The 25,371-nt window shown below is 37.4% G+C and overlaps 1 protein-coding gene across 2 annotated transcripts in view; it reads left to right on the plus strand.

The window, feature by feature from the left end:
- LIN9 (lin-9 DREAM MuvB core complex component) overlaps positions 1-21,262 on the plus strand; it is a 92,707-nt gene extending 71,445 nt beyond the window's left edge. For both annotated transcript variants that reach the window (XM_079106688.1, XM_079106689.1), the window contains 4 exons: positions 14,859-14,984; positions 19,514-19,693; positions 19,848-19,945; positions 20,427-21,262. In XM_079106688.1, coding sequence (XP_078962814.1) covers positions 14,859-14,984; positions 19,514-19,693; positions 19,848-19,945; positions 20,427-20,532 — 510 coding nt within the window. In that variant the 3' untranslated portion in view covers positions 20,533-21,262. The remainder of the gene's footprint in view (positions 1-14,858; positions 14,985-19,513; positions 19,694-19,847; positions 19,946-20,426) is intronic.
- Positions 21,263-25,371: the final 4,109 nt, after the last annotated feature.

The following is a 25,371-nucleotide window of genomic DNA, read 5'->3' on the forward strand; positions in this document are numbered from 1 at the left end:
TCTTCTATCCTGTACCATTGGTCTACCTGTCTATTTTGGTGCCAATACCCTGCCGTTTTTGTTACTATTTCTCTATAGCAGAGCAAGGTCTGGTATTGTGATACCTCCTGCACCACTCTTCGTACCCAGGATTGCTTTGTCTCTTCTGGGTCTTTTGTTCTTCCAGAAAATTTCATGATTGCCTTTTCTGTTTCTATGAGAAATGTCTTAGGGATTTTATTTGGAATTGCATTAAATCTGTATAGCACCTTTGGAAGTATGACTTTGGAAGTATAATATTTTTTTTTTATTTTATTTTTTTTATTTTATTGTAAACAAATGGGATACATGTTGCCTCTCTGTTTGTACATGGCGCAAAGGCATACCATTTGTGTAATCATAAATCCACATACAATAATGTTGTTTGATTCATTCTGTTATTTTTTCCCCCTTCCCCCCACCCCTCCCATCCCTCTTTACCCTCTATACAGTACTTTCTTCCTCCATACTTGCCCCCCTCCCTAACCCTAACTCTAACCCTAACACTAACCCTTCCCTCCCCCCCATTATGTGTCATCCTCCACTTATTAGCGATATCATTCGTCCCTTGTCTTTTTGAGATTGGCTTATCTCACTTAGCATGATATTCTCCAATTTCATCCATTTGCCTGCAAATGCCATAATTTTGTCATTCTTTATGGCTGAGTAATATTCCATTGTGTATATATACCACAGTTTCTTTATCCACTCGTCAATTGAAGGGCATCTAGGTTGGTTCCATAGTCTGGCTATTGTGAATTGAGCAGCTATGAACATTGATGTGGCTGTATCTCTGTGGTATGCTGATTTTAGATCCTTTGGGTATAGGCCAAGGAGTGGGATAGCTGGGTCAAATGGAGGGTCCATTCCAAGTTTTCTAAGGAATCTCCACACTGCTTTCCAGAGTGGCTGCACTAATTTGCAGCCCCACCAGCAATGTATGAGTGTACCTTTCTCCCCACATCCTCGCCAACACCTGTTGCTTGTATTTTTGATAATCGCCATTCTAATTGGGGTGAGATGAAATCTTAGGGTGGTTTTGATTTGCATTTCTCTTATTACTAGAGATATTGAACATTTTTTCATATGTTTATTGATTGCTTGTAGATCTTCTTCTGTGAAGTGTCTGTTCATTTCCTTAGCCCATTTGTCGATTGGATTATTTGTATTGTTGGTGTAGAGTTTTTTGAGTTCTTTATAGATTCTGGAGATTAGTGCTCTATCTGAAGTATGATTGGCAAAGATATTCTCCCACTCTGTAGGCTCTTTCTTCACATTACTGATAGTTTCCTTTGCTGAGAGAAAGCTTTTTAGTTTGAATCTATCCCAGTTATTGATTCTTGCTTTTATTTCTTGTGCTATGGGAGTCCTGTTGAGGAAGTCTGGTCGTACGCCGACATGTTGAAGATCGGGACCTACTTTTTCTTCTATAATCTGCAGAGTCTCTGGTCTGATTCCAAGGTCCTTAATCCATTTTGAGTTGAGTTTTGTGCAGGGTGAGAGATATGGGTTTAGTTTCATTCTGTTGCATATGGATTTCCAATTCTCCCAGCACCATTTGTTGAAGAGGCTATCTTTTCTCCATTGCATATTTTTGGCGCCTTTGTCTAGTATTGGAAAGTTGTATTTATTTAGGTTTGTGTCCGTGTCCTCTATTCTGTACCATTGATCTACCTGTCTATTTTGGTACCAGTACCATGCCGTCTTTGTTACTATTGCTTTGTAATAAAGTTGAAGTTCGGGTATTGCGATACCCCCTGCTTCATTTTTCCTGTGAAGGATTGCTTTAGCTATTCTGGGTTTCTTATTCTTCCAGATGAATTTCATGATTGCTTGCTCTATTTCTGTAAGGTACGTCATTGGGATTTTAATTGGGATTGCATTGAATCTGTATAGCACTTTTGGTAGTATGGCCATTTTGACAATATTAATTCGGCCTATCCAAGAACATGGGAGATCTTTCCATCTTCTAAGGTTTTCTTCGATTTCTTTCTTTAGTGTTCTGTAGTTCTCATTGTAGAGGTCTTTTACCTCTTTTGTGAGATTGATTCCCAAGTATTTTATTTTTTTCGATGCTATGGTGAATGGGGTGGTTTTCATAATTTCTCTTTCTGAGGATTCCTCACTTATGTATAAAAATGCATTGGATTTATGAGCATTGATCTTGTAACCTGCCACTTTACTGAATTCACTTATGAGTTCTAACAGTTTTCTGGTGGAATTTCCTGGTTCCTCTAAGTATATAATCATATCATCCGCAAATAGGGATAGTTTGAGTTCTTCTTTTCCTATTCGTATTCCTTTAATTTCCTTGGTCTGTCTAATTGCTCTGGCTAGAGTCTCAAGAACGATATTGAATAGGAGTGGTGAAAGAGGGCATCCCTGTCTTGTTCCAGTTTTTAGGGGGAATGCTTTCAGTTTTTCACCGTTTAGAATGATATTAGCCATGGGCTTAGCATAGATGGCCTTTACAATGTTAAGGAATGTTCCCACTATCCCTATTTTTTCTAGTGTTTTGAGCATGAAGGGGTGTTGTATTTTATCAAATGCTTTTTCTGCATCTATTGAAATAATCATGTGGTTCTTGACTTTAAGTCTATTGATATGGTGAATTACATTTATTGATTTCCGGATGTTGAACCAACCTTGCATTCCTGGGATAAAACCCACTTGATCGTGGTGCACTATCTTTTTAATATATTTTTGTATGCGATTTGCTAAAATTTTATTGAGAATTTTTGCGTCAATGTTCATTAATGATATCGGTCTGAAATTTTCTTTCCTCGATTTATCTCTGTCTGGCTTGGGTATCAGGGTAATATTGGTTTCATAGAATGAAACCAATATTATTGGTTCATGGAATACTTTGAGAAGTATTGGAACGAGCTCTTCTTTAAAGATTTTGTAGAACTCGGCTGAGAACCCGTCTGGTCCTGGACTTTTCTTTTTTGGTAGGCTTTTGATGACCTCTTCTACTTCATTACTTGAAATTGATCTATTTAAATTTTGTATGTCCTCCTCGTTCAATTTAGGCAATTCATATGTCTCTAGAAACCCGTTGATGTCTTCGAAATTTTCTATTTGGTTAGAATATAGATTTTCAAAATAGCTTCTAATTATGTTTTGTATTTCAATCGTGTCTGTTGTGATATTTCCTTGTTCATTCCGAATTTTGGTGATTTGGGTTTTCTCTCGTCTTCTCTTTGTTAGAGTGGCTGAGGGTTTATCAATTTTGTTTATTTTTTCAAAGAACCAACTATTTATTTTGTCAATTTTTTGTATAGTTTCTTTTGTTTCAATTTCGTTGATTTCAGCTCTGAGTTTAACTATTTCCTGTCTTCTACTACTTTTGGTGTTGGTCTGTTCTTCTTTTTCTAGGGCTTTGAGCTGAAGTGTTAGTTTGTTTATTTGTTGATTTTTACTTCTTTTATTGAATGCGCTCCATGAAATAAATTTTCCTCTAAGTACTGCTTTCATAGTGTCCCAAAGATTTTGATATGATGTTTCTTTGTTCTCATTTACCTCTAGGAATTTTTTAATTTCCTTCCTAATATCTTCTGTTATCCATTCATCATGTAATAGCATATTGTTTAATCTCCAGGTGTTGGAGTAGCTTCTGTTTTTTACTCTTTCATTTATTTCTAACTTCAATCCATTATGATCTGATAGAATACAAGGTAGTGTCTCTATCTTCTTGTATTTGCTTACATTAGCTTTGTGGCATAATATATGGTCTATTTTAGAGAAGGATCCATGTGCTGCTGAGAAGAAAGTGTATTCGCTCTTGGTTGGATGGTATATTCTATAAATGTCCGTTAAGTCTAAATTATTGATTGTGTTATTGAGATCTATGGTTTCTTTGTTCAATTCTTGTTTGGAAGATCTGTCCAGTGGTGAGAGAGGCGTGTTAAAATCACCTAGTATTATTGTGTTATGGTCTATTTGGTTTCTGAAATTGAGAAGGATTTGTTTGACATACATGGATGAGCCACTGTTTGGGGCATAGATGTTTATGATTGTTATGTCTTGCTGATTTATGGTTCCCTTAAGCAGTATGTAATGTCCTTCTTTATCCCTTTTGACTAGTTTTGACTTGAAGTCCACCTTATCTGTAATGAGGATGGATACCCCAGCTTTTTTGCTGAGTCCATGTGCATGATATGTTTTCCCCCATCCTTTCACCTTTAGTCTATGTGTATCTCTTTCTACGAGGTGAGTCTCTTGCAGGCAACATATTGTTGGATCTTTCTTTTTGATCCAATCTGCCAGTCTATGTCTTTTGATTGATGAGTTCAGGCCATTAATATTCAGGGTTATTATTGAGATATGATTAGTATTCCCGGTCATTTGGTTCATTTTATTTATCTATTTATTTATTTATTTATTTATTTATTTATTTATTTATTTATTTATTTATTTATTTATTTAGAGACGACTTGGTTCTTCCTTTATTTGACAATTCCTTTAGGATGGTTCCTCCCATTGCTGATTTGTTTCTTTGTTTTTCATCTCTTCCTCATGGAATATTTTGCTGAGAATGTTCTGTAATGCTGGCTTTCTTTTTGTAAATTCTTTTAGCTTTTGTTTATCATGGAAGGATTTTATTTCATCATCAAATTTGAAGGTAAGTTTTGCTGGGTATAAGATTCTTGGTTGGCATCCATTTTCTTTCAGGGCTTGAAAAATGTTGTTCCAGGCCCTTCTAGCTTTTAGGGTCTGGATTGAAAAATCTGCTGATATCCGTATTGGTTTCCCCCTGAATGTAATTTGATTCCTCTCTCTTGCGGCCTTTAAAATTCTGTCTTTATTTTGTATGTTGGGCATTTTCATTATAATGTGCCTTGGTGTGGGTCTGTTGTAATTTTGTATATTTGGAGTCCTATAAGCCTCTTGTACTTGATCTTCCATTTCATTCTTCAGATTTGGGAAATTTTCTGATAGTATTTCATTGAATAGATTGTTCATTCCTTTGGTCTGTTTCTCTAAGCCTTCCTCAATTCCAATAATTCTCAAATTTGGCCTCTTCATGATATCCCATAGTTCTTGGAGATTCTGTTCATGATTTCTTACCATCTTCTCTGTTTGTTCAACTTTGTTTTCAAGGTTAAATATTTTATCTTCAATGTCTGATGTTCTGTCTTCCAGGTGTTCTATTCTATTGGTTATGCTTTCTATGGAGTTCTTAATTTGGTTTATTGTTTCCTTCATTTCAAGGATTTCTGTTTGGTTTTTTTTCAATATCTCTAACTCTTTATTGAAGTGATCTTTTGATTCCTGTATTTGCTCTTTTAACTGTCGATTGGTGCGATCATTCAGTGCCTGCATTTGCTCTTGCATCTCGTCATTTGCTTCCCTGAGCATTTTAATTATGTACATTCTGAACTCCCTTTCTGTCATTTCTTCTGCCATGCTGTCGTTGGGTTTCATTGATGTAACATCTAGATTTGTTTGCAGCATTTTCTTTCCTTGTTTTCTCATATTGTTCAGGTATCAGTTGACCGCTGTGATATTGCAGATTTCCTCTATTGTCTTATAATATCCCTGAAGATTTCTATTATATCCCCTCTTAGTCTTCAGTAGCCTGAAATCTTGGAGGAAGTTGATAATGCAGTGCTCCACAAGGGAGTTGACTCCCTAGGGGTGGTGGCCTTCTGGTGGGGTATATTCCCTGCTAGTGGGCAGAGGTACCTTCACTTGCTGATGAATGGTCATCCAGAAGGGAAGTAGGTTGTGGGCTGATGCAAGACCAGTTTGGGCCTGTGTCTCTGATTTTACGGTCCTTTTGGGAGAACCTCACCCAACAGGGAGGAGTCACCCGGTGGGGAGGTCTCGCTGGTCGGTTTTCCTCCCAGAGGTTCCGTTCAATTCACAATTACCGCCTGGGCTGGGCAGCCTTCTTCTGCAATGATCCCAGGGACCCGGACCTACTTCCTGGGCCTGGAAGCCTCACCCTTCACAAACGAATCTCCTTCGGCTGCCTCTCCTCAGAGAAGCTGCCTGCAGTCCTGGAGCCTTCGCTCCGCCCCTCAGTTTGTCTGTGGGGCCCTTCTACCAAGAAGCAGTCTAGGACCCTGCACTGCACTTTTCGCCTGGCTATGCGGCCCCTCCTCTGAGCAGCCACCTGGAGCCCCTTACAATCGCTCCGAGTCCCAGTGACCCGCCACACGCCTTTTCCTCCGGCAGCCACCTGTTGTTCCGTGCGGTCGCTCTAAGACCAAGTGACCCACCACGCACCACTTTCTCCACCAGGCAGTTACCCAGAGATCTGGTGCGTCACGAGTCCCAAGAACTCACTGTGCACCTTCTTGTCCCGACTGCCTCCCGTAGCCCTGGTGCAGTCACTTCGAGCCCAAGCACCCCGCCGCGCTCCTCCTCCTTCTCCAGACAACCCCCCTATGTTCAGGGGCGGATGCTCTGGGACCAAACCACTCACCACGCTGTTCCACCGGATAGCCGCCCAGAGCCCTGGCGCAGCTGTTCCAATTCCAAGCGACGTGCCGAGCCCGTATTTCTCCTTCTCCTCTGGGCAGCCCCCTGTGTTCAGGGGTGGTCACGTTCAGTCCAAACAGCTCACCAAGCACCTTCTCCTTTGGGCAGCCTCCCAGAGTGCGGGTGGGTTGCGCCGAGTCCAAGCGCTGTGGTGAACAGCCACCTCTTCAATGCTCCCAGCTGTCTGCGATCACAGCTCCGGCGGGGGGAGGGGCGCCTCGCCGGCAGTTCTACTTTGCAAAGATCCCTGCTTTCGGGGCTACCGCCCTGTCCGGGGGCTACCGCCCCGTCCGCCTGCCCAGTGGGAAACACTCACCCGGCTGTTTTGAGTTGGTCCCAAGTCTCTCAATATCTCCTTTTCTTGAGTCCTGAGTCCACGCTGCTCCTCCGGATAGCCGCCCGGAGCCCTGGCGCAGCTGATCCAATTCCAAGCGACGTGCCGAGCCCGTATTTCTCCTTCTCCTCTGGGCAGCCCCCTCTTCAATGCTCCCAGCTGTCTGCGATCACTGCTCCGGCGGGGGGGAGGGGCGCCTTGCCGACAGTTCTACTTTGCAAAGATCCCTGCTTTTGGGGCTACCGCCCTGTCCAGGACTCCTGCCCCGTCCGGGACGCCTGCCCAGTGGGAGGTTCTCGCCCGGCTGCTTTGAGTTGGTCCCAAGGCTCTCTATATCTCCTCTTCTTGAGTCCTGAGTCCTGGAGCAACACGAAACGCAGCCACCCTCTAGTCCACCATCTTGAATCCCTCCCCGGAAGTATAATATTTTGATAACATTAATTTTATCCAAGAACATGGGAGATCTTTCAATCTTCTAAGGTCTTCTTCAATTTCTTTCTTCAATGTTCTGTAGTTTTCATTGTAGAGATCTTTCACCTCTTTGGTTAGATTGATTCCCAAGTTTTTTTTTTTTTTTTTAAGACCATTGTGAACGGTGATGTTTTCTTCATTTCTCTTTCAGATGTTTCATCACTTATATATAAAAATGGTTTAGATTTATGTGTGTTGATTTTATAGCCTGCTATTTTGCTGAATTCATTGATGAGGTCTAGAAGTTTTCTGGAGGCGGTTTTTGGATCCTCTAAGTATAGAATTATGTCATCAGCAAATAATGACAGCTTCAGTTCCTCTTTTCCTATTTGTATCCCTTTAATTTCTTTAGTCTGTCTAATTGCTCTGATTAGTATTTAAAGGACAGTGTTGAATACAAGTGGTGAAAGAGGACATCCCTGTCTTGTTCCCGTTTTTAAAGGGAACACTTTCAGTTTTTCTCCATTAAGAATGATGTTGGCCATGGGCTTAGCATAAATAGCCTTTACAATTGAGATTTGTTCCTACCATCCCTATTTTTTCTAGTGTTTTGAGCATGAAGGGGTGTTGTATTTTGTTGAACGCTTTTTTCTGCGTCAGTTGAAATAACCACATGATTCTTATCCTTAAGTCTATTGATGTGATGGATTACGTTTTTTGATTTCTGGATATTGATCCAACCTTGCATTCCAGGGATGAACCCCACTTGATCGTGGTGCACTATCTTCATAATATGTTTTTGGATGCGGTTTGCCAAGATTTTGTTAAGGATTTTTGCATCTATATTCATCAAAGATATTGGTCTAAAATTTTCTTTCCTTGATGTGTCTTTGTCTGCTTTGGGTATGAGGGTGATATTGTTTTTGTAGAATGAGTTTGGAAGGGTTCCCTCCTTTTCTATTTCCTGGAATACTTTGAGAAGTATTGGAATGAGTTTTTCTTTGAAGGTCTTGTAGAACTCGGCTGAGAATCCGTCTGGTCCTGGGCTTTTCTTGGATGGTAGATTTTTAATGGCTTCTTCTATTTCATTGCTTGATATTGATCTGTTTAAATTGTGTATGTCCTCCTGGTTCAGTTTGGGAGGAACATATGTCTCTAGAAATTTGTCAATGTCTTCGGTAGTTTCTATTTTGTTGGCATACAGATTTTCAAAGTAGCTTCTCATTATGTTCTGTATCTCAGTGGCGTCTGATGTGATATTTCCTTTTTCATCACGAATTTTAGTAATTTGAGTTTTTTCTCTCCTCTTTGTTAGTGTGGCTAAGGGTTTGTCTATTTTGTTTACTTTCTCAAAGAACCAACTTTTTGTTTTGTCAATTTTTTGAATAGTTTCTTTTGTTTCAATTTCATTGATTTCATCTCTGAATTTAGTTATTTCCTTCTACTACTTTTGCTGATGTTCTGTTCTCTTTTTAAAGGGCTTTGAGCTGTAATGTTAGGTCATTTAGTTGTTGATTTTTTATTCTTTTCTTGAATGCGCTGCATGCAATGAATTTTCCTGTTAGTACCGCTTTCATAAAGTCCCAGAGATTTTGATATGTTATATCATTGTTCTCATTGGCCTCTAAGAATTTTTTTATCTCCTCCCTGATGTTTTTTGTTATCCATGTTTCATTCAATAGCATATTATTTAGTCTCCAGGTGTTGGAGTAATTTTTGTTTTTTATTTTGTCACTGATTTCTACTCTCAGTCCATTGTGATCTGATAGAACACAAGGCAGTATCTCTATTTTTTTGCATTTACTGCTGCTTTGTGGCATAACCTGTGGTCTATTTTCGAGAAGGTTCCATGTGCTGCTGTATGCACTTGTCAATGGATGGAATATTCTATATATGTCTGTTAAGTCTAAGTTATTGATTGCGTTATTGAGTTCTATGGTTTCTTTGTTTAGTTTTTGTTTGAAAGATTTATCCAGTGGTGACAGCGGTGCATTAAAGTCTTCCAGAATTATTGTGTTGTGGTCTATTTGATTCCTGGAATTGAGAAGGATTCGTTTGATGTACATGGATGCACCATGTTTGGGGCATAAATATTTACTATCATTATGTCTTCCTGATTTATGGTTCCCTTAAGCAGTATGAAATGTCCTTCTTTATCCCTTCTGACTAACTTTGGCTTGAAGTCCACTTTATCTGAAATAAGGATGGAAACTCCCACTTTTTTACTGAGTCCATGAGCATGGTAGGTTTTTTTTTTCCCTTCCTTTTATCTTTAACCTGTGAACATCCTTATCTATGAGATGAATCTCTTGAAAGCAGCATACTGTTGGGCATTATATTGTTTCTTTTTAATCCAATCTGCTAGTCTATGTCTTTTGATTGGTAAGTTTAGACCATTAATGTTCGGGGTTATTATTGTGGCATGATTTGTATTCCCAGTCATTTGGGCTTATTTTTGGTTTTTAACTTGACTTGGTTTCTCCTTTGATTTATTTTTCCTTTAAGGTAGTTCCTCCCTTTGCTGACCGACATTGTTGTTTTTCATTTCCTCCTCATGGAATATTTTGTTGAGAACATTCTGTAGTGCAGGCTTTCTATTTGTAGATTCTTTTAACTTTTGTTTATCATGGAAGGATTTTATTTCATCTTCAAATCTGAAGGTTAATTTTGCTGGGTATAGGATTCTTGGTTGGCAACCATGTTCTTTCAGAGTTTGAAATATGTTGTTCCAAGCCCTTCCAGCTTTTAGTGTCTGGACTGAGAAATCTGCTGATATCTGTATTGGTTTCCTCCTATATATAATCTTATGCTTTTCTCTTGCAGCCTTCAAAATCCTATCTTTATTTTGTATGTTAGGCATTTTCACTATAATGTGCCTTGGTGTGGTTCTGTTGTGATTTTGTGCATTTGGTGTTCTGTAAGCCTCTTGTATTTGATTTTCCATTTCATTCTTCAGGTTTGGGAAATTTTCTGATATTATTTCATTGAGTAGGTTGTTCATTCCTTTGGTTTGTATCTCTGTGCCTTCCTCAATCCCAATAATTCTTAAATTTGGTCTTTTCATGATGTCCCATAGTTCTTGGAGATTCTGTTCATGATTTCTTACCATCTTCTCTGTTTGGGCAACTTTATTTTCAAGATTAAATAATTTGTCTTAAAGGATAAATGATATTGCTAATAAGTGGATGATGACGACACATAATGGGGGGAGGGAGGGGTTAGGGTTAGAGTTAGGGTTATCGAGTGGGCAAGAATGAAGGAAGGAAGGACTGTATAGAGGGAAAAGAGGGGTGGAAGGGGTGGTGGGGAGGGGAAGAAAACAGAATGAATCATACAACATTACCCTATGTAAATTTATGATTACACAAATGGTATGCCTTTATGCCATGTACAAACAGGGAAACAACATGTATCCCATTTGTTTACAATAAAAATAAAAATAAATGAATAATTAATTAAAATATTTTTTTAAAAAAAGACTGCGACATCCTAAGCAAAAAAAAAAAAATATGTTGTCTTCATTGTCTGAGGTTGTGTCTTCCAAGTGGTCTAGTCTGTTGTCGATGCTTTCCGTTGAGTTTTTTATTTGGTTTATTGTCTCCTTCATTTCAAGGATTTTCGTTTGGTTTTTTTTGAGAATCTCTGTCTCTTTGTTGAAATGATCTTTTGCTTCCTGCAGTTGCTCTGTCAGCTTATTGGTATTTTCATTCATTGCCTGCATTTGCTCTCTTATCTCATCCTTTGCTTCGTGAATCATCTTAATCATGTATAATCTGAAGTCCTTTTCTGACATTTCTTCTAACATACTGTCATTGGATTCTATTAATATAGAATCTAGATTTGTTTGGATCATTTTATTCCCTTGTTTTTTCATGTTGTTCATGTATCTTCCCTTCTAGCAGTGCATATCTGGGATATTGCAGATTTCCCCCTATAGGCTTATAGTGGCCCTATCGGTTTCCAAAACCCTTTCTTTAAGGGGAGATCAATATTAGCAGTGCCCAAATCAGACACTATGCAATCCTAGACCAAATAGCCCCTATGAGGACAATAATGAAATGTTCATAATAAACAAAATGAGTTCAAATATTATCTTTGGTAAAACAAACAGGTTTGCAATAAGGTCTGCAGTTTCTAATGGAGGACAAGGAGGATGCAGAGGGATGTAGAATGTGGCTGTTAATGGGATAAGGAAAGAATATACAGAAGTTCTAGAAAATAGAAAGGGTGAGAGTGTAATCAAAAGAAATCGGATGTTAGCATTCAAAAAAGGGAGAAAGAGACTCTGAGGAAACAGGTAAACAAAATGAAAAGAGAGCAAGAAAAGTAAAGAAATAAAAACTTAATTTTTTTTAAAAAGGAGAAAAAAGAAAATCTACTGTATAACAGTCGTATACTAATGAAACCGCCCAGTGTTCAGTAGCCTGTTGCATGAGAGGTACCTGACAATGAGCTTCAAGCCTCCAGCAAGCGTCTCAGGATGGGATTTGCCCCACCCAAAGATCGGAGCTTCGGCTTCCAGGATTATCCAAGATGGCCGCTCTGGCTTCCAAATGTGTTGGCAAATGGGGAGCTGCAGCTCAGGGGTGGACGTGGTCAGCTGGAGGTCCTGGAGATGTGATGCGGTTGGTCCGGCAGGGGTCCTGGAGGTCCGGTGTGTTAGGTGTGGTTGTGGGATCCTGGAGGCCGGGTGCAATCAGTCGCTCTGGGGTCCCAGTGATAGGGCGCAGTCAGTTGGCCTGGGGGTCCTGGTGGCAGGGAGCAGTCAGTCGATATGAGGGCCCCAGAGGCAGGGAGTGATCGGTTGGGCTGAGGGATCCTGGAGACAGGGCTCAGTCAGTCCATCCAGGGGTCCTACGGGGCCTGGCTGTTGTCTCAAAATGGCGGCAGCCATGTGTAATCAAACCTGCAGGTACTGTAACAGTGAACTTCCAGGCAGCAGCAGGCAGCTGGTGCTCCACTGGCGGTTGGCGAACAGTTTGCTGACTGTTGTCGGACAATCGGGAGGTGAACCTCGACCGTTGGGTGTAAGGCAGGCGATGGACAGGCGAGAGGCAGGCAAATGGCGGATGATAGACACCAGGGGATCGATAAGCAGCAAAAACTGCCTCACCGAGAAATAGATATCCTCTGCTTAAAACCGGCTTTACGGAGCAAAAGGAACGCATCTTGTCCTCCAGTCCGCCATCTTGAATCTCAAGCTTGTTTTTGATGTTGTGGTACAGAAAATTTTATTTTGATGTTGTCAGATATCAATCTTTCCACTTTTCTGGTTTTGGGGTTTTATACCTTGCTAAAAATAACTTCTTGGAACTGGGTTGTGGCTCAGTGGTTAGAACACTTGCCTAGCATCTATGAGACACTGGGTTCAAACCCCCAGTACCATATAAAAAAAATAAATAAATAATAAAGAAAGAAAGGTATTTTTTAAAGGATGAGAAATTAATTTTAAAAAATAGCTTCTCTAGCTCTTTTTTGTAAGCATCCTCCTAAATCTTGTAATACTTTCATAATTTTTTATACATAGACTTCCAATTCATCCTAAAATTACTTTTGTGAATGATGTGAAGTAGATATCTTTTTTCCCCAAGTAGTTTTCCCAATTTATTAATAATTCATCCTTTTCAACTGATTTGAAAGGCCAATTTTATACCAAATTTCCATACATATACATACATGTATACACACACAAGCATAAGTGCCAAGCATACCTGAGCACACATGTGGGAATTCAGGATATATTAAGGACTGGCCACAATTCTTTTCCATTTATGTATTTGTTGCCCATGACAGAATTACATTGTTCTGATACCAGGACAAGTCCCCCATTTACCCTTCTCTTTCAAAATTGGTTTGATTGTCCTTGTACATTTTTTCTATATTAATGCTTCATAATTTGTATGTTTAAATAGATAAGTTAAGAAATTTTTCATCATTTAGGATATTTAAAAAGATAAGCTGAAGACTTTGAGAACAGTTCCTTTTGGGGACTCCAAAAGTGTTTTGAAATGTTAGAGATACAGCCTGATGATGGGCTTACATGTGTATTTAGTTTTAGAATTTATGGTTCATTAGTCACATCACTCTATTATCTAACATCTTAGCCCTCTCCTAACTTTGTACATTTTGATGTCTATGTGAAAAACCTCTTTATGTCTTTATTTATTTATTTTGGTACTTGAATCGAACCCGGGGGCACTTAAACACTGAGCCACATCCCCAGTCCTCCTTTTATATTTTGACACAGGGTCTCACTAAGTTGCTTAGGGCCTTGCTAAATTGCTGAGGCTGGTCTTGAAATTGCAATCCTCCTTCCTCTGCCTCCTGAGTCCCTGGGATTACAGGCATGTGCCAACACACCCAACTGTGTCCTTAAAATTTTGAACACAAAAGATGAGGATAGAGACTTTTGACACTCTCTAAAGAAATCTTTGCAGGATGATACTGAGCCATTAATGATTTTTATTTTGATTAACTAGCTTGAGTCTGCCAAAGTATGTCTTTATCCTCAGGATGAGGTTTGATCACCAGGCATGGTGGCACACACCTGTAGTCCCAGTGACTCAGAAGGCTAAGACAGGAAGATTGCAAGTTCAAAGACATCTCACCAACTTAGCAAGATCCTTCTCAAAATAAAAAGGGTTGAGTGCTCCTGGGTTCAATCTCCAGTACTGATGTGATATTTTGACACATTTACATTGTGTAATGATTGGATCGGAATAATTAACGTAAGGAGGGAATAAAAAGAGTATTGTTGCTTCCTCAGTACATGATGATTTGTTTTCTCAGAAATCCTGAAAAGGGTCCTAAAGGTTAGCTTTGATTGGAGAGGTCTCATTGCCAGTACATATAGCTAGAGTAATGGAAAGTAATTTATTGGAAGTATTGTGAAGAGGATGAAGGAATTGACATCAAAGTCCATTAAATACATGTTGTTAGAAAGCAAATATTAAATGATGGTAATGATTTTTTAATAAGTATGTATTAAGCATTTTTTATATAGGAGGCATAGTGCTAGCACATGTCATTTAATCTTTGCAATAACTCCATGAGATAGGTATTTTTATTATTTTCATTTTGCAGATGAGGAAACTGAGGCAAAGGGAGATTAAGGAGCTTGCTTAAAGTTACTAAGCTAGTAGCTGATAGTTGGAATGTGAACAAATATCTGATTCTAGCACCCATGCCCTTAACCATTATGCTGTATAGGACTGATTCCAGGTAGAGAATTAATTGAATTTAAACAACTAGAACACTTCATAGGAATGTATGCAACTCTTCAATAACTTCATATTTTGAAAAAGTTGAAAAACTAAGGATTATACATAGAAATTTCACCAATTAACATTTTACTTCATTTAATTTCTCTGTATAGATATAAAAATCTCTTGTAAAAAAAAGTAAATGTGAGACATCATGACACACCTAAAGAACAAGGACAATCTCCTTAATAACCATACCATTATCAAACTTAAGAACTATAACACTGTGTTTAGGCAAGTTTAATAAATGTTAGCTTGTTTTAGATATAGCAAATCTTTTAGATAATTTGAAATTGCATTACTAAAAAACAACCTTACCAACATATGAATTTTTTTCTTCTCAGAAATCATATTCCATGCCCATTGGCATTGAATTTCAGCGGAGATATGCAACAATTGTTCTAGATCTTGAACAGCTGAACAAGGACCTAAACAAAGTTTTGCATAAAGTTCAACAGTACTGCTATGAGGTAGGTGATTTGTATGAATTTCCCTCCATTTTTTTGAAGTTTAGTACTTTTACCTTCACAATTTAGAAAGTCCAAACTAAGTCCATACCTTTATAAGGCCCTTTAGCAGACCCATAATTGGTATAGATTTTTACTCCTGACTTCAGTATTGAAGAGTGCTTTATACATAGTAAGCCATCAATTTGTAGTTACCAGATTACAAATGATATAGCTCTCAAAAAATTTATTTTCAGGGCTGGGGCTATAACTCAGTCGCAGAGCACTTGTCTAGCATGTGTAAGGTACTAGGTTCACTCCTCAACACCACATAAAAATAAAAAATGAAAAAAAGGTATTGTGTCCATCTATAACAGAAAATATTTTTTTTAATTTTTTTTTCAGAAAAAAATAATTATTCTTAATTCCAAAGACCATGTTTAGTTTATTTCCTCTTGGATTTTTTTGGGGGGGTTTTTTGTACCAATACCTGCTTTTTTTCAGAAAGTTATAATCATGCTGTGTATAAAATTTTATTTCCTCCTCCTTTAAACTTTACATTGGTGCTGTGAGTTCGTGAACTTCAGATATGTAGATCAGTTTTTTGTATTTATCATTCATATACAATTTTATTTCTAAGGGTATTTTGACAGTTTGTTCAAAAATTGGGAGTTTTTACTACAAGATAAGAAATTACTGAGATACATTTAGAATACTCCTGAATTTGCATTCTTTGAGATTGTGTGTTTCCAGTGAAGCCACCACTGTGAGATTCTGAAATGGGTGGCTTTTTGTTCTAATAACCTCATAGATAAGTCCCGAAATTTTTCCTTAAGGTAATATCTGTCCACTTGAATTGAACTGAGGGAATGAATGGTCACTTATAATTAAACCCTGAGTAGAGTTCACTCATTTCTTTAACCATTCATTTACTGTCATTTATTTTTATTTTCCTAATCATTGTCCATCATGTATACAATGATATGTGTTGTTCTAGTAAACAGATTTTTCTCCCCTGGACTAGTAACTTTCCACAAGAAGTATAGACCAAGCACTTCAAGATGATACATAGCAAAGCTAATGATGCATGCAGAAATAGATTGATCATCATATCTTTTTATAGTCCTCAAATTCACTGGTGGTGATAGACTCCTTTCCTAAGAGGTAAAAGGATTTAATTTTCACAAAGCTCTTGTGAAAGTACAATATTGATATTTAAATAAGAACACATCAGAGAGAATACTATGATTAAGCAGTTCTAAAGCTAAATATATATGAATATAGCTTTACAAAAAGATATACAGTAGAGTGATCATAGCATTATTGTTCATTATCATGGAAAATTAGGAACTACCAAATAACCCGTCAATAAATGTGGTAAAATTACACAATGGAATACTACCCAGTAATAAGAATGAACAAACACAACTGCAACACAGCTCCATGAGTGAATCTAACAAATACAGTATTGAACAAATAAAGTTTGGCACAAAAGTATAAATAATTTATGATTTCCCTTCTTTTTATTTTTTTATTAAAAATCATAAATTTACATAGGGCAATGTTGTTTGATTCATTCTATTATTTTTTCCCCTTTCCCCCCCACCCCTTCCACCCCTCTTTTCCCTCTATACAGTCCTTCCTTCCTCCATTCTTACCACCCTCCTTATCCCTAACCCTAATCCTAACGCTAACCCCCTCATACCCCACATTATATGTCCTCATCCGCTTATCAGCAAGATCATTCGTCCTTCAGTTTTTTGAGATTGGCTTATCTCACTTAGCATGATATCCTCCAATTTCATCCATTTGCCTGCAAATGCCATAATTTTATCATTCTTCATGGCAGAGTAATATTCCATTGTGTATATATGCCACAGTTTTTTTATCCATTCATCAACTGAAGGGCATCTAGGTTGGTTCCACAATCTGGCTATGGTGAATTGAGCAGCTATGAACATTGATGTGGCTGTATCTCTGTAGTATGCCCAGTGGCGCAATCGGTTAGCGCACGGTACTTATAAGACACTTCTCTTTTTTTGCAGTACTGAGGATTGAACCCAGGGGTGCTTTACTCTGGAGCTGCATCCCCAGTCCTTTTTATTTTATTTTGAGACAAGGTCTCACAAAGTTGCTAAGGCTGGCCTAGAACTTACAGTCCTCCTATCTCAGCCTCCTGAGTTGCTGCAATTACAGACATGAGTCACCACACCTGACTCATGGCTTATTTTACATTTTTTTTTTAATATATTTTTAGTTGTCCATGGACCTTTATTTTTATGTATTTATTTATATGTGGTGCTGAGTATCAAACCCAGTGCCTCACACATGCTAGGCAAGTACTCTACCGCTGAACTATAACTCCAGCCCCTTTATTTTACTTTTGTAATATAAGTGTAAATGTGTATCTATGTCTGCAGAGAGACCTAGGAACAGTGATACCCTTAATAGTAAAGAACACACCTAGTATCCAGACCTTGGTCTAAATATTGTCCTCCAATAAAAGGACATAGAGCTCCTTAAAAATAGAATGACTGTAGGCCTATGGCAGAGAAAGCAGATGATGAGCCTGGATCCTCTTACTAAACCAGGTAGGTAAAATGTACCCTCGGAATCATGGTGATATATCAGAGGAATCCAGCTGACAGAGTTCCTGCTGGCCAAATCTGAGACACTTTGACAATCTAAGCTTCAAAATAAGCATATACAGTAAGTTTATAATCCATAGAATAAAAAAATGCATTAATCCATACTCATATTAACAAACTCATTCATTCTCAAGGGAAAAGTTATTTATAATAAAATGCCAGGACTGAGGTTGTGGCTTAGTCATAGAGCACTTGCCTAGCATGTATGAGGCATTGGGTTTGATCCTCAGCACCACATATAAATAAATAAATAAAATGATGGTCCATCAACAACCAAAAAAATAAATAAAATGCCAGCTAAGTAGAAGAAATAATAAGATTAAGGAAAATACCATTTGGGGCGGACCATGGTAGCACAGGCCTATAATCTCAGTGGCTCAGGAGGCTCTGGCTGGAGGATTGTGAGTTCAAACCAGCCTTAGCAACTCAGCATGAACTTGGCTTAAACTAAAATAAAATAAAAATGGCTGGGGATGTGGCTTGTGGTTAAGCACCCCTGGGTTCAATCCGCTGGTACCAAGAAATAAAAAATACTGTTTAGGTGGGGGCATAGATCAGTGATAGAGCACTTACCTAGAATGCACAAGACCCTGGGTTCAGTCCCTAGTACCACGAAAGAAAGAAAGGGAGCATAGAGGGAGAGGGAGGGAGGGAAAAGAAAAAGACCACTTGGTAACCATCATAATAATTAAACAGACAAGAATGTTGAATGGATGCTAAAACTGGCAGGTAAGTTCAATGACAAACAGCTTTACATAGCCTCAAAGAATCTCTTCATAAACATTTATTAATTACAAAGGGCAAGTTCTTTTCTGTGGGGAAATCTGGAAGACACTTTAACTACCTAACAGTAATCAAAGATGTCATCACCACTAAGTTGCTTTCTGATAATGATACAAAGAGAAGAACTTGGTATCATGCTTTGGTACTCCTGCCAAAAATGTATAACTTCAGTCTAACCATGAGGAAACAGACAAACCCACACTGAGGGATGTTACAGAAAATAGTCTGGCACACTGCAAAAATATGAAGACTGTGAACAACTGAGGAACTATTCCAGCATAAAGAAGTGTTAAAGAAACAATCAAGTGTATTATGGGGAAAAAAGTAGCTGCGTGTAGGACATTGTTTGGACAATTAATAAAACTTTCATATGAACTTTGGATTAGAAAATAGTATTATATCAATGTTAAATTTCTTGATTGTAATCATCACACTATGTATGTAAGAGAATATCTCTGTACTATATTTAGGGGCAAAGAGGTATAGTGTTTGTAGCATATTCTCAGATGGTTAAGAGGGAAAATAATACATACAAACAGAGTGGAAAAGCAAATGGCAAATCTTTTGTTCTTCAGTTTTGGTTTTGTTTTGTTACTGGAAATCGAACCCAAAGGTGCTTTGCCACTAAGCTATTTACCCAGTCCTTTTAATTTTTTTTTTTTTTTTTTGGGTGCTGGGGATCGAACCCAGGGCCTTGTGCTTACAAGGCAAGCACTCTACCGACTGAGCTATCTCCCCAACCCCCTTAATTTTTTATTTTGAGAAAGAGTCTCATTAAGTTGCTCAGACTGGTAACTGAATCCTAACTGTAATCCTCTTGTCTCAGCCTCCTAAGTCACTAGGATTATAGACTACAAATGGCCAATCAAATGGAGTAAAGCAGTCAATTAGTAAATTTGGGTTAGGACTTATCAAGAATTTTCTTTTAAAAGTTTTGAAAAATATAAAACATCAGAAAATAAAAACTGTTGGAGGAAAACATCTCCAAATGTAAGAGGAACATTGCTTTAATTATAAATACTAGTTTTGTGAAAAATACAAAACTGAAAACAGGACACAAACAAGAGAAATAATCATGACCTTATTATTTACACTGTGTTTTTCAATCCTATCTGTATTCAGCTTGCCCCAGACCAAGGACTCCAACCTGCAGATCAGCCAACAGATATGAGGAGAAGGTGTGAGGAAGAAGCACAGGAAATTGTTCGGCATGCAAATTCCTCAACAGGACAACCCTGTGTTGAAAATGAAAATCTGACAGACTTGATCTCTAGGCTTACAGCAATTTTATTACAAATTAAGGTAAATTTCAGAGAAAATGATTTTCTTAATTTTGACACTGAGCAAACTATGCTAATTTGTTGCTAAGAAATCATAATTCATAAATTATATCAAGTATTTTATCTCTATTTTTGAGCTATAATTCAATTAAATTTTCAAATTTTTTTCCCTTTAGTGTCTAGCAGAGGGAGGAGACCTGAATTCCTTTGAATTCAAATCACTTACAGATTCATTAAATGATATCAAGAGTACAATAGACGCCTCTAATATCAGGTAACTCATTAGATATACTCTAAGCATTTTTATGTTAAATTCATAGTGATTTTCAGAACAAATTTTAAGAATTTTGCATATTTTTGAAGTATGCACTAATATTTTTTTATCCTTTGAATATGTTTTAAAAGACCTTTCGGTTATACCCATTCTATTGACAGAATAAAAATTCTGCATGGATTTTCTATGTAAAGGAATTGGGAGACACAATATTTAATTTTAGCTTAGGGGAAGGTCAACTTAGAAGTAGACCTTCCCTAGTGAAGAAGAGGTTTGTTCGCTGCTCATTTGCTGCTTTACTACATAGCTTTTCAGTACTACCAGAGTAGAATTACGGCCAATACATAAGAAGGGATGTATTCCTTCTGTGAAGTCATTATCTTAGCTATTTCCTAATTAAAATTCAGCTCTTCCTTTTTTAAAAATTGTTTTTCATAAGTTTGTGAAATGAAATCTTTAACCATGTTTCTTCTTTCTTTAGTTGCTTTCAGAATAATGTAGAAATCCATGTTGCACATATTCAGAGTGGCTTGAGCCAGATGGGAAACTTACATGCCTTTGCAGCAAATAACACCAACAGAGACTGAGTAGAAGACTTAAATATTCCAACTGCATAGGACATTGTTTTTGAGAAGTTCTTTTCCTTTAAATAGGCTTCCAACACCAAATAACCTAACTGCTGGAAAACAAGGGAAATTTTAACTCCAAATAAGGCATTTTAATATACTGTACTGCTTCTTAAACCAGCATTGCTGACCAGCATATATTTATTTTTCTTTTATTATTCAAATGCAGTAGCATTGCTTCTGTTACATATGTTTATTAGCAAGTATTTTTAAACTGAAAATATCTAAACATAATATAATTTCATGGAAGAGTATGTTCACCATTTTTAAAAACATGCATGAATTCAACCCAGCACATGCAGACAACTACTGCAACGAAGAACATGGAAAAAGCATGGTCTTTTTGTGCATAATGGTGGCAATGTGGAAATTCCATCTGGAAAATTACCACTCCAGTGGATTTAGTTGACATCATCTTGGTCTTCAAAAGATAACATCATGAGGTGTGGGAAGCCCTCGTTTTCAGGAAGCCACTGGAATATAGATGGGAAGTATGGACTTTACAAGTATATGTGATACATACTTGCAATGTGACATGGTTCTATAGATCATTTTATAATAATAAATATTTTAATTTATCATAATTTATAAAAGAATCTTTTGTTGTTTGTCTGTTGAAAGAAAATGAAGGAGCAGGAAAAAAAAAAACCACACTGCAAAATGCTAAATTTCAACAAGTGGATTTGGCATGTTTTTCCCGTTTGATTCAGGGCAAAAAGTACTATTGTTATGAGATTAAAAGAAAAAAGACTGATAACACACTATTTTCATATTTTTGTTTATTTGCACAACTTTTAAACCAGATTACTGGTTAAAATCCAACAGTACACAATTTATAAAGTAAAAATATTTTATAAGGAAAACAAAATCACCAATGTTGTGAAGTGCAGAAGAAAGGTTTGGTTTTGGTTGATTGTTTCATTTGTTTTTTGTTTTTCTTTTTTAAGGAAAACCCTGCCTAAAATGTTAACCTTGTAAAAAGTATGTATTTCAATTTTTCTTTGTTTTAATATAGAATATTATAAGTCAAAATACAATAAATTGTTTTCAGATTTGAAGTTTAAGACATAGCTATAGAGGTGGTCTTGATTCTTTTAGATGGTCTCATAAGATGAGACTTTTTATATGTTAATGTATAATAAAACTGAAGATTATTTTCCATTTGAAATTTTTGTATAGTTTAAAAATGCTTCTGTATTCTTTGTTGGTATTGTGCCACTGCAAAACTTTAGTGCAGAGTTTATATTTAGCTAAACTGTTATGTTAATTAAGAAATGCATAAATCTTTTATTCTTAATATTTGTAATTCTAAATAAATTGATCTATGAAAATTAGTATTATCTACATTCTCATTCAATACAAATTAATAGATATTCCTTCTATTTTAACATTTGAAGAATTATAATGTCTACTAAGTTTGTAGGGGAAGCAATGCAGATTAATTACCAAATCCTTGTTTTATGCAGTATTTAGGGATTGAACCCAAGGGTACTCTACCACTGAGTCACATCCCCATATTTCATTTTTGAAAAAGGGTCTTACTAAGTTGCCCAAGCTAAATTCAAACATGCGATCATCCTATCTCAACCTCCCCAGTAGCTGGGTTTACTGGCAAGCACCATTGCACCCCCCTCCATTCCCAGCTTTTTCTTTTTTTGAGAAAGAATCTTGCTGTGTTGTCCAAGCTTGTCTTGAACTCCTGGGCTCAAGCAGTGCTCCCTACCTCAGCCTCCTGAGTAGCTGCGACTAGAGACACATACCACTGTACCTGGCTCTACCAAGCCACTTTGAAGTGTGCTACCATCTAGTATTATTTTAGGGAGGGCATTTTCCAATCTGTGAGGAAATCACTGTAGAAACACAAAGCAAGTAAATGATTTGGCCTGGTATAGACCTTGTGAAAGTTGACTTCAATATATTCTGCCTATAATTGGGAAGTAGTTTTTATATTTTTATTTTATATTCCTTAAGGTTCACTCATCACTTAATGCCTCATTTTATGCATATTTAATTAAGCATCATTTGCCTTTCAGTGTTGACAATACAGACTGCCTAATAATATAGTTGAATTATATTTTTGTTTAGGAAAGAAGAAATACATTAAACTCAAAGCAGTCATTTTGAGTCAGCTATACATTGATTTGAATAATGCTGTCACTGCTTAACACCTTTTAGGAGCCCAAAGAAAGCTATCAAAGTCAGATTGACCAAACAAGCAAACATATAACAGAGTTTTTACTTAAATAGATGTGGTTCTGAATTACATTAAACTAGTTCCTAAAATCATATTTCCTTGTTACCATTAGGAATCTACAAAGAGATTTGCCTTTTAATGTTTCCTCTCTTGAATCCTTTCTCCACCTTCATCACCACCGCTACTCAAAGCCCACTGTCGTCATCACTAGTTTGGATATTCTTAAAATGTAGAACAGATCATGTTATTTCCTGTCTATAAACATCTCTGAAGTCTGTGGCTCTCAGGACAAATTCAGAATGCATAAGACTGAAAAGCAGCCAGGCATGATGGTGCATGTCTATAATCCCAGGAGGCTGAGGCAGGAGGATTGCCAAGTTCAAAGCCAGCTTTAGTGAGGCCCTAAGCAATTTAGTGACACCCTGTCTCAAAATAAAATATAAAACCAGCTGGGGATGTGCCTCAGTGGTTAATTGCCTCTGAGTTCAATTCCCAGTACAAAAAAAAAAAACACTGACAAAACCACACATGATCTGACCTGTGTGACCTGTTTCTCCATCCTGCTCCTTACTTCACAGGGCCTTTGCACTGTCCCCTCAGTTACCTCTGATCATCCTGCAGATCCAACTTTAAGCATCATTTTCTCAAGGAAACTTTCCTTGACACCAAGAAGCATCTATTCCAGTTTCTAGATTGCATCCCTCTCCTTCCAGCATTTGTTATATTTGCAATTTTATATTTCTTGGAGTGGTCTTTTGTCTCCATACTGGCCTCTGTTCCATAAGGGGAGGGACTGTTTCTGTTTCTTTTTATTGCCAGGTCCTAAAAAAGTGCCCGGTTGTAGGCACCAAATATTTGCATAATGAATGAACAAGTGTCCAAAGAGCTCTAAGCAACATTATTTTCATTAGAATAAGAGTGTATTCTTCTGATTACTTTGAGGGATGGGACAATATCCACTTGCATATAGAAATTCTGATTTGGGTATGTTTTTAAACCTATCTACCTTTTAGTCCTAACTAAAACGGCCAATCCAATATGGAAGGTATTATATATAGTAAAGGTGGGTTGAGTTAGTCCTAGGTTTGAGTCCTGGCCATTGCTATTCACAGTCCTGTAGATTGTGAACCACTACTTAGGTTGAGTTTCTTGATGTTTAAAATGGGAAGAATAGTCCCTATCTTAGACATTATGTGTGAGTGTTAAATATATAATGCTTGGAACACATTTAGCAGTTGGAGTCACTGAGAGACGTGTAGTCTACTTCTGTTCTTAGAGGATCCACAATTTTTTTTTTAAAGTGTGACAATAGAATTTAAATATTTAGATTTTTTTCTAATTGCTCATTTGAGAAAACAGTATTCACAGAGTAATACAATTAATAAGTTACAAGTTTTATTTTTGACTGTGAGTCTTAGTGGATCATAAGCTTAAAGTGTTATGTCTTTCAGTCTTGTGAATGTTTTGGTTATCATCTCATTTGACCATGTCACAGGTTTAAATATGATGCTCTGTGACTGTGAGACCTCCTAACCACCCCAGTGCAGGCCCTGAGCACACTACTTGAGTGCATGGTATGTACTTACACGATCTAATATTTATTACCTCATTTTTTTGGTTTCAGTTTTCAAGGGGTCAGAAGTCCAGTTTGCTCCTAGGCTTGAACTCCCTTGGTTTCTTCAGTGCACACACCCAGTACTGGGGATTGAACACAAGGACACTCTACAACTGAATTACATCCCCAGTTCTTATTTTTTATTTTGAGACAAGGTCTTACTGAGTTGATGAAGCTGCTGGGTTTAGGGGTGTGTGCCGCTGCACCTAGCTCCTTATGTTTTTGTTTGTTTTTTGTTTTTGTTGTTTTGTTGGGGGTTGGTTGGTTGGTTTTTGTTTTGTTTTATTTTGTTTGCAGTGCTGGGGCTCAAATCCAGGGCCTCACACGTTAGGGAAGCACTTTACCACAGAACCACATCTCCAGCCCCTCCTTGGTTGTTCTTAATAGTGAATTTGCTACTCTGAGAAGTACAAACTACTTGAACATCCCTGAAAGCCAGAGCATTTGGCATGTCTAATCTCTAAGACATTGAGAGTTCAGGTGAGTTCAGGTCACCATTAAGACATGATGTTCTGGCCCCTCACCATGGCTTCCCAGGAGCCACCTTCTACAAAGCACAATTTACAGAGAAACCTTACCTGTGGGCGCCTCATAGAGAATTTCCTTTGTCTATAAGGAGTCTGAAACCTCAAAATCTTAGTATAGTATTTGTATTGATCTTAGGCTAACTTAGGAACTCATTTACATACACTAAAAATTATAAATTGGAAATCTCTCCAAATCAAAATACTCCTAAATGTTACTAAACTTTAAACAAGCAAAAATATATCTTTTTTAAACCAGATTAAATTTCTCAACATAGTTGCCTGCTGATAATGATTAGTGGCTATATTTGCAGAAACTTTTTTAGAAATGTTTTTCATGGCAATTTAATATGTACTGAACAATTGTTCAGCAAGGCTAAAAGCTATCTAAAGGACAGAGTTCATGTAAATAGAAATTACATTGAAACATTTGTGAACATTTAATAATCCACTGAAGTTGCACAGGA

The sequence above is a fragment of the Sciurus vulgaris genome (assembly GCF_902686455.1).
Source record: "Sciurus vulgaris genome assembly, chromosome: 12".
Taxonomy (NCBI): domain Eukaryota; kingdom Metazoa; phylum Chordata; class Mammalia; order Rodentia; family Sciuridae; genus Sciurus; species Sciurus vulgaris.